General features: G+C 39.8%; 2 protein-coding genes across 2 annotated transcripts; one reads left to right on the forward strand and one right to left on the reverse strand.

Annotated features, from left to right (window-relative positions):
• The first annotated feature begins 88 nt into the window (after window positions 1–88).
• On the forward strand, window positions 89–1,336 carry LOC122639021 (GDSL esterase/lipase At1g71250-like). The gene has a single exon (XM_043831858.1). The coding sequence runs from the start codon at window positions 89–91 to the stop codon at window positions 1,259–1,261; it is 1,173 nt and encodes a 390-aa protein (XP_043687793.1). The 3' UTR covers window positions 1,262–1,336.
• Window positions 1,337–1,966: 630 nt separating this feature from the next.
• Window positions 1,967–9,881, reverse strand: LOC122640415 (hydroxyproline O-galactosyltransferase GALT2-like). The gene is made up of 7 exons (XM_043833599.1): window positions 8,889–9,881; window positions 6,740–6,972; window positions 5,867–6,157; window positions 2,869–2,997; window positions 2,552–2,725; window positions 2,337–2,444; window positions 1,967–2,201 (listed from the first exon to the last, which is right to left on the reverse strand). Exons 1-7 carry the CDS (start codon window positions 9,790–9,792, stop codon window positions 1,995–1,997), a joined length of 2,046 nt encoding a protein of 681 aa, XP_043689534.1. The 5' UTR covers window positions 9,793–9,881; the 3' UTR covers window positions 1,967–1,994.
• Between the last annotated feature and the right edge of the window lie 411 nt (window positions 9,882–10,292).

A 10,292-nucleotide genomic window follows, 5' to 3' on the forward strand; every position in this document is an offset into this window, starting at 1 on the left:
GAACTGTGAAAGACTCTTCCTTCAATAGCTCACTTTCAATTTCAGAAGATCAGCAACAGAACCTTCGATCAAAATCAAGAAAGAGAAGATGACGAATTCGCCAATCTTCAATCACAAAAACTCTCGTAAGAATGTGAGGAACAACAACAACAGAAATATCCAATTCAAATTGATAGTTCTGCTTATAGTTCTTCTTCTTCTTCTTGCCCACTTCTTCGTTGTCGTTCTTGCTCAATACCCTGTCATAGACACTACCCAAGAACGCCTCTCCATCTCTGCAATGTTCATCATGGGAGATTCCTCTGTTCGTTGTGGTGAAAACTCTTTCTTCTCCAGTCTCTTCGGTCAAGATTCTATTCTCTTCCCCTGTAATGGCTCTCAACCAATCCTCATTCCTCAATTGCTTGCTGAGAAGATGGGTTTGCCCCAAATTTCCCAATTTTACAGCCAAAATGGAACAGTTGATGGTCTCATCGCAGGTTTGAATTTTGGTTCTTCTCCGGCGACGATCTTGACCCAATTGGACTTTCATCCACTGAATCAGCAGTTGCGACAAGCTCTTGATACGATTCAATTGTTAAAGCTGCAACTGGGTATAGAAGAAGTTCAAGAATTCATAAAATCGTCTCTGTTCTATCTTTCCGTTGGCAAAGACGACTACATCAACCTCTTCTCCAGCAATTTTCCTGAAGTAATTCTGAGGTTTGGATCAACAGGGTTCGCTCAGATTCTGGTGGATCAAATCGACCACGTTGTGAAGGATCTTTACAATGCAGATGTGAGGAAGATAATCTGTATGGGTATTGGGCCTTTGGGTTGCAGCCCACGGATCCTGTATGAGTCTCATGGGTATCGGGTCGGGTCTGCCGGGTATGGACATTGTGTGGATGAGATCAACGAGCACATTGTCGAGTACAACCATGTACTCTCCCAGAGGCTTTCTGAGCTCAGCTTGGAGTTGCCGGACGCAGAAATCGTATACTGTGATGTATACAGAGGGATGATGGAGATTATAACCCATCCAGGTCGATACGGGTTCGAGGAAGTGAGGTTGGCTTGCTGTGGTGATGGAAGATACGGTGGTAGAATTGGGTGTCTTTCAGAAGAAATGGTTTGTCATGAGCCTTCAACTCATGTGTGGTGGGACTTCTATGATCCTACAAAGGCAGTCAACATCTTGCTAGTTGACTCTATGTGGTCAAACCATTCTCTGGGTGATCTTTGCAGTCCAATCACAGTCCAACAACTGGCATCCATGTAAAGCAAAAAGAGTGCCACCTCAGACAATTGACATTCTTTTTCCCTTTTAGTTTTAGGGAATGATTTCAGTTTGCAATCATGTTTGTATCTTTCATCTTTGTGAACAATACAGCATTGATGAGATTCTTTAGCACAGATAGGTAAAGAAGCACCCAAGTTGTCTGGTTATATTCTGATATATGAAAGGTCAGATTGTTGTAATTTCTTACAAATCAATGAGTCCAACAACTGCATTCCATAGGCTTATAAGATCTCTCAGTTTCATTCAACCTTCTTTGCTATATCATCAGGCACAACAAAAATACAAAATTATCATCTGTTCTTGCAGGTTCTAGATGAGTACAGTTCTTGTTTTGTCAGCAAAAACATGAGTACAGTTCATGTAATCCACATTTAAGTTCAGCAATGGTTCCGGCAGTTCTCTCTGATCACCCTTCAATTGCTAGTTTTGAATTTGAACTGTTCAAAACCAATATACAGTGTACTTTTACAATTTGGCCTAATATGCAGATAAACAGAACCTAGTTCTCTAGCTTTGACTCAACAACACCAAATACAGTGCTCTTTTGCAACCATTAAAACATTTTCGCGGACATCTCCTAAGCATGGAGACGTCAAACAAACTTTTGGTGTAATGTTACAACGATTTGCAGAAGTTGAGTAAGAAACTTCCAAGCGGACATGAAGGGACAAATGGTGCTATGGGAGCCTCCAATGATCACAGCCACTCATTGTCATCTATAGTTGCAACAGTTGGCCCGGCCTCTCGACAATTTATCCCACAAACAGATCATCTGTCTGGGTGACTGGTAATGTGCAGTGTAGTAGTTCTGCAAACACCCATACTGACAAAATTTCCAGTTATGGGAGTACTGGACGACCCTGGTACTGTTGAATTGCCCAACCCACAATCCCATACTGACATCCTCCATCTTGAACACCTGCCAAACAAAGTAAAAACTTCGAATGTAATTGGTCTGAACAATAATAATCACAACAGTAACAGTGTGATCTAATCCATGAAAAGCAACATCAATAGAATAAGGGAAAGATAAAGGTTGTTCCCATTAACAAACCCTTAAGCTTTGATTGGCATGTTGAGAGACGACAAATCTTGCAATATCACTCGAAATTATGTATCCAGGTCCATTGGCATAAGGAGGATATACTGCTTCTGGCCACTCCTGTAAACATTTGTGAGTCAGCGACAGAATCACGAAAATCTGGTCCTCTTTAATTGTACGAACTCCCTTCTTATTCAACTCATAGTAAAGCAAAGACACAATCATACCTCGAAAGTAACTGCCCATTTTCCATGTCTGAGAGGCCTATGCAAGAGGTTCAGATTGCCCATATAAAGGGACTTCTCGGGAGAGAGACCCTTAATTTCTTTTAAAACGGTGTCCACCCTAACAAAGGTATCATCATCACATTTCATGATGTATGCAGCACTCAAGTTCCAAACCTGGAGAACAGAAGGTTTGGGGAAACACAAAAAACTCAATATGTGGCCCAATAAACTGGATGTGCATTAAATAATCATCATCAAAAGACGTTCAATTTTGAAAGGGGCATGGAAAAGGATTAAATATATAACTTTTAACTCACCCCATACTCACAGATGGCGACGGTTTTAAAAACGACAAGTTCATAACGATCCAAAAATGGCAAAATCACAATATCACCAAAATAAGCTGCTTCCTTCTTCAGCAATGCATTCACCTCCTTCCTTGGATTCTAAATGTCAACGAGTAGGAACAATGTAATTTTATCAAATATAATAACAAAAACAAGAAGCATGCAAAAGTATAAAGGTAGAGACGAGAAAGGATTTACAACTCATTTTTCAACCTGAGATAGAATGGACTGGTGAAATAGGGTTCGTTGTAAACAGTATATGGACACATATCTATGTCTTCCTGACTATTTAGATATTATCCTGGTTCTCTAGTTACTTTCCTTTCGAATTTCTGTTTTTAAGATGGCAAAAGCATAATTGAAAGAAAAAGACAACAAAAAGAATAACTACAAACCCTTTCCTGGGAGAAGGTCCAAGTCTCCACCAATAAGAGGTGGAGGGCCATAACCATCTAAGTTCTAACTACCGTAAACAAGTCCCCTACATAATTAGTCTCTCATAACCTTAGGAGTGGGCAGTTCTCAATCCTGTACGCAGGAAGAGAACCTCAGTTCTCAAAGAATCACCCGTTACAACAGCACCAACTGTGCATATGTAGGTCTCCTGCCAGTCTGCAAAGCAAATCCCAACTGCCAAAGATCTCTCAGGAAGTAACCATCAAAATTTACTTAGGCAATGATCTGAGCTGAAGGGTACCACAAGCAGATGTAATAGGTGAAGGAGATCGGCATCACTATAATGCTCCGATCACTCAAAATAGTCTCTTCAAAGATACCTCTGAACACTCAATCTGCTGAAGCCCAATGCAAAAGCATATAGTTAAATAGTTTATAAATATATTGTGCGAGTCCAAAATAGTCCCTCCAGAAATAGCTCAGAAGATCTCATCTGCCGTGACTGAGAAAACCATATAGCTACATGGTATATCATCCTGAAATTTGAGGAAAAAGTATCTTTGAGTAATATATTCTTATCACAGATATTTCATAAAATCGCCCATGTAGGCACCTCCATGTGTATCCAACCAACAACAACAACAACAACAACAACTCAGCCTTATCCCAACTAAATGGGATCGGTGACATGGATCTTTTCGAAAACAAAGTAAGAGGAATGAAGATTAATCTATATATATATATATAGAAATGGGATAAAAAGACTAAGTAACGGAAAATGAAAAATAAAAGAGGAAAGAGTATAGCTTAGGAAAACAGGAAAATCCCAACTACATGGTCTCAATAACGTGGATCCTTGCCCTCCAAAAGGCTCTATCTGAGGTCATACTTAGCACAAGACCCAAACATGCATGTCATTCTTCACAACCTCACCTAAGGTCATTTTAGGCCTGCCCGTAGCTCTATTAGCGCTTTCAATTGGCATCAGATCACTTTTCCTTACCGGATCATCCCCAGGCCTCCGTTGCACATGGCCAAACCACCTCAGACAACATTCTCGGAGCTTGTCACAGAGTAGAGCAACTCCCACATCAGCTCTAATACGTCCATTCCTCACTTTATCCTTCTAACTTTTGCCACACATCCATCTTAACATCCTCATTTTTGCAACACATATCTTTGTTATATGGAACTTCTTGACTGCTAAACATTCCACCCCATACATCATGGCAGGTCGGACAACAGTCCTGTAGAACTTTCCTTTAAACTTGAACGGAATGAGTCGGTCACACAGTACTCCAGTTGCACCTCTCCACTTCATCCATCCTATAGTATCCAACCCTTTTCCCTAAAATAGCTTAGTACCAATGCTATACCAGGGGTTGGACATCCCATAGGAAAGGCCAGCTAGCACACAGATTGACTAGAAATTGGGACAAAATTAGTAATTAATCAGCAATACAGGAATTACCATTTCCCCACTAGATTTCCATATTATACAAATATGACAGGAGACAGGCACTGGTTCCTGCTCTACATACTTTTCCAAGCCGCCGACCATATCATGGGCACCTTCCAACATAAACCTTGACTTTGGGTATATACTTAGAACTTCAAATAGGCCAGCTAAGGAAATCAGTGATTTCAACGGAAATTAGCAGTGAAGAATTCGGTAAACAACTTTTTAAAGACAACAAACCATGAGGTCTTCGTCAACAAAGATAGGCAAATAGTCTAGAACTTTGCTTTAAACATGGCAGCGCAATAGGGGATTGAGCTCAGGTCAGCCCATTAAAAAATTCCTCTCATACTCAAACTATATCAGGCTGGACCTTGGACTCAGCTCTATTCAAAATTTGTCAATTGCCAAACTCGTTCCGGCCTGAATTGCATCCCTGACCCATTCATCAATTCTTTTTCTTCCTTCTTCTGTTACCCTTTAGAGACATTTATCATCATATTTATGGTTACAAGCCAAGCAACGAGGACTGGTAACATCCTTATGCATGAATTCCAGAAGGTCCTAGCTTCTTTGTGTTCATTTGGGTAAGACGCCAAATCTCATCATGCAGAGAAGGTGGATGGTGCTTCTTGTACACTGTAGAGGATAGGTGATTAGAACAAGCACCATCCACCGTCTCTGCAAGATGAGGTTTGGCGTCTTTGCTAACATCCTTATGCATGAATTCCGGACTGAACCAGTGGTTCAACCTAAGATTTGAGTACATCCAACCTACTGATTTGAATTAATTTCAGATTTACTAATTTCTGAGTTTTCTCTCTCAGATCTGAAATTCTCTAATTACTCTCAAACCATTAATAATTCCTTCTCATCTTTTGAAAGGTGTCTACTCATTGTGAGTGATCGAATCCTAGAGTTTGACCTTCATCTGAGAAGGTTGACTTTGAAGAATTTGACTGTGCTCTTGAGATACTATTGTGAGATTAGGTCTAGTAAACTTTTACAGGTCTGGTCTTGCATTACCCAGATATCCAATCCATCAAATTTATTTTAATAAAAAACTTTCTTAGCACAAACAACCATGAATCTCTCACAACACATAAAGCTTACCAATGCCACGAAGAAACGAACCACTACGTTTGAGGACTTGATTTCAGATGATTGCATCCAGGTTTTTCTAATTGCCATGCGCTCTGCAAAGTGATTTGAAGCAGAAAGAATTCCAATAAAAAGTTGCACCGGAGTTTTGGGCAAAGGATGAGCCTTCCACTTCTCTGACATTTCCAATACTCGCTGGAGGGAGAAACTTGGATGAGAGACAGGAAGAGAAGTCGCATACACTGATTGCACATCCACATCACCTTTAATTGCTAATCCTGTTGCATCTTCAAGAGTAAATCCCTGAAGAAATGGAAAGACTGATCAGCAGAACAGCATTTTCAAGCTCATTCCAGCAGAAGTAGGGAAAGCTTACTAAGAACATAAACATCAAAACTTTAAAAGCAGCAATACCCTTTTGTTCCATTGGTTAAAACATATCCGAGAAACTGGTGACATAGAAAAGATAGGAGAGGGCAGGTGAAAGTGCAACAGAATTAAATGAAAACTAGTTTCTGGAAAACCAACAGGAGAAAGACATCCCCCTTAATTTTGACAGTTCAGGCCCCTGCATCAGATGGATCTAGGTTAACATTCATCAGAATTGTTCATATTAGCTGTCAGTGTTTGAGATTTTTCTTGACCATTCTCCACGTTTCCCACGATATAGAATTACATAGGGCAGACGGTTCACATGATTTGTCAGCTTTGCCCTAGGGCATCCCTTAGACAGTACATGATCAATGAATTGTCTAAAACCCCTCACAAGCACCAAGGTGACACTCAACTGGACAACTGAAATACGAACAGTTAATTCCCATCTTCTGATCCTAACGTGAGTAGTATTCATCATAAAAAGTATTTCTAGACAACATAGTTACATACCGTTCGATAAGGGAATGAAGACACATGTCGGCCACCAACATGGATGTGATATCCGTCCACACCAGCTCGGATAGTCATGATAAACATTCTACCCTCCGCAAAAGGAAAAGGCCAGGTAACTTCCGGCTTTTGCTTACGCCCTATGAATCGTTTGAACCAAGAGGTTGTCTTGGACTCTTTTGTATCGACAATATCACTCCTCATCCATCTCTCACATCTCCCAAATCCATCAACTGTCCAACAGTAAGTGCCAGAAATATGGGTGAAACTCAAACAAAAATATGGCAGCATGGAGATGGAAGATCTATGTCTATCAAAGGAGCAAAATTTTAATGCCCTTAAATTATACCACATGTCTGGCACAATTTTTGGAATATGGATTAATCAACTGCGAAGTCAGCATGGAAAGGTGATGCACCAAATAAAAGCATTACAAACTTGACAAAAACAGAAACCAAATAGATTGGCAGAAGGCCCCTCATGCCTAAACTGAATCATAATTCAACACCAAAAGGTGGCAATCACCTAGATTTTTAAGTAGGCAGGTCAAAAGATCCATTATGCTCCAAATAAAAGAAGTGAGTTATTTCTTGATAAAGGTTCAACTATGAAGTGAAAAAAAATCAGGTTTCCATTGACACATATCCATCCGTTGGCTTGAAAGACAGTGCCAAAACATGCTTCCCAATGTTTTTACATGGTATGCACACTTTGCATTACATATCGACATTTTTGCAACACGCTGTTTTTATAATTATTGCACAATCAAAGCTTCATAAATATGTTAAATCCTTAGGATAACATGGAAAATAATGGAACTATGGATGCCAATGTATGAAGTAATAGGTCCAAGTGGCCTTTGTTTGACTAGGATGAATTTAAGGCGGGCCTGGGGTGGGAAATTTATTGATTTTGAACCAAATTGAGCCAAGCCCGAGCCCAGCAAAGCCTGGTCCAATTTGGTTCAAAGCTGAGAGCCTGAGACCGACATTGGCTTGAGTTGCAGCCGCTATGTTTGACCCTAAATCTTAGGGAACTCAGCCACAGCTATGCTGTCTATACTTTAGTACTTTCCAGTATTACCAATTTTCAAAAACCTCACCAATTACACCATTCACTAAACATAACCCCTGACATTTTTATGTTCTCTTTCAACTTCTTTAGAAACTTATGTTTTTCAATCACTTTATGACATGTCCAGGTACAACTAAACCACATTTGGCATGGATCCCATAAACATCTCCATGTCAATTTCTGGAAACATCTGAAACCATATGAGGATCAGCTCAAAGTACATGATATATTCTGTCTTGCATCATGAGTGTCCTTTCCATAACCATAGTTAAGATTTCAATCAAAATGGATGAAATCTCACAAATTATTTTGGTTTCAAAATGAGTTAAAACGAAATGTGGGTCAACTCACTAGGTATGCAAAGTTGCAAAGTTTCATGGAAATTTAGGCATTTCAGGTTTGCTATCGTTTTGGTTGAAACATTACAACACAGTGCTTAAAAAAGCACCATTTTCAATCAGAATTGGTTGAAATTTCGATCCATTTTACAGATTTCATTGGTTTTTGACAGTAGGGGAGCAAAATGTCCAAAAAATCCCAGATTTTTTGCTAAATCACCCACATTTCTTGGTGGAACAAGGAGTTTAGGACACTATTAAATGATTATTCTTCATGCCTAATGCATACTTTAGTTGTTTTAATTGAATTTTGTGTGTTCTGGTACTACACATTACGTGTAGAATAGGCTATATTAAAGAAAGTATTCACTGTACAGTTATCAACCTAAGGTCTGAAACCAAACTACTATTTTGAATGTGTTTTTTACAATCTAAAGATTTCAATAAGTTTAGATGCTTAATTAGGGTTGTCTTGAAGCTTTGGGTCAAAATATGACCAATTGACCACCGAATGGTCTACATAAACCTAAACACAGAGTCTCACAAATAACTTCACATAGTGCCTCCAAATACCCCAACCCAGAGAATATTTATTGCCTTTATAGTATACCTTAATACCTTCTAATTGCATCTTTTTGGAAACTAACATAATCTTGATGAGTTCACTGGTAATATTAGTTAGCCAACAAATATATTTAGGGAAAATTTAAACTGAAAGAAGCAAGATAAGAGCTTACCCAACATGTCATCATCGTTGCCTAATGGTAAACCACTACACCTTTGAGCCGTACCCCACTGCATCCTGTAACATGTATTGTGTTCAATGACTGGCCATTGGCTCCAGTCTCCTTTCAACCGTGGATTCAAATGCAAAATCTTTGGTGGATCCTCCCCATCAACTGCCTTGAGCCCTTGCAGTTCAACCACAAATTGTGAAACCCATACCATAGAATCTCCACGTTTAAATTTTGCAAGCTGAGGTACATACTCCTGATGAGGACCATGGGGTGTCCCCACCAATGTTATAGAAGAACCTGCTGCAAGACCACAAGGAAGAAACATGATATTGTCCCCCTTCTCAAGTTCTTCTCCATTCACAGATACAGATGAAGGGCATGACTCAGGTTTCCCCTCAAGTACAGAACCTGGATCCACTTCTTCAGGATTCATCTTCTCTACGTCTGCCCATGCTTTCTGGCCTAGAGTCCATGCTTCATCAGCCATTTTCTCCAGAGGAGACAGACCCATTGTCTTATTCTTTTGCCTCAAAGTATAACCTGTTACACGACCATAGCGGTACTGAAGTGGTTTGACAGGTGGAGAATTGCCAGTCTCATCCCGTAATGGCTCCTTCCAAGGCATTTGTGGTGCATTCTGGTATTCATTATTTTCCAACTTCCGGTGAAAAGTATCCTTGTAAACAGAACTAAAGAACGGTTTGCTGATATCCCCATCTTCCTTACCTACTGCTGATCCATCCAGACCAACAAAATTGTCATTCCCACCGAACCCGGCAGCAATCTCTAACAACAGAGGGAACTTGAAGGCTATAAAAACCAAGTACAATGCTGCCATACTCAGGAAAAAATGGGACAATTTGAACCTTCTCCCACCAGCAGGGTCGCTTTTGGGTCTTCTCATCCTTAGAAACCACTTAGAAAACTGTAATCAGTCACAGATATCTCGAATGCCTCTTGATAATCCTTCCAAACTGACATTTACAACTCATAAATCTAGATTGAACAGAACCCACAACAAACGAAACCCAATTGTTCATTCTAACTGAGAAAATCTGGACCATCAAACCAAAGGCACCCACCAATCGAAGAATAAATTCGAAATCCTTATAGATCCAATGTAAATTATTGGGCTCGCTTTACCAATCAACAAGCACTTATAGTCTGCTACACAGCAATATTTTCTAGTAAAAAGCTATTACTTCAAAGGAAACTACCAAACCAGAGAAACCGAAGACGAGAAAAGAGAATCTCCAATCAACGATTCATCAATGTGGGCACCAACTTTTTACCAAAAGAAAAAAAATGTGGGCACCAACTTACCAGCACTTCGCAGATACAACAGATCCTGAATCAAACAAACATCGTCAATACGAGACGAGATAAGCACGCGCAGAAAAGATA

This window comes from Telopea speciosissima, chromosome 9 (assembly GCF_018873765.1).
Source record: "Telopea speciosissima isolate NSW1024214 ecotype Mountain lineage chromosome 9, Tspe_v1, whole genome shotgun sequence".
In the NCBI taxonomy this organism is placed as follows: domain Eukaryota; kingdom Viridiplantae; phylum Streptophyta; class Magnoliopsida; order Proteales; family Proteaceae; genus Telopea; species Telopea speciosissima.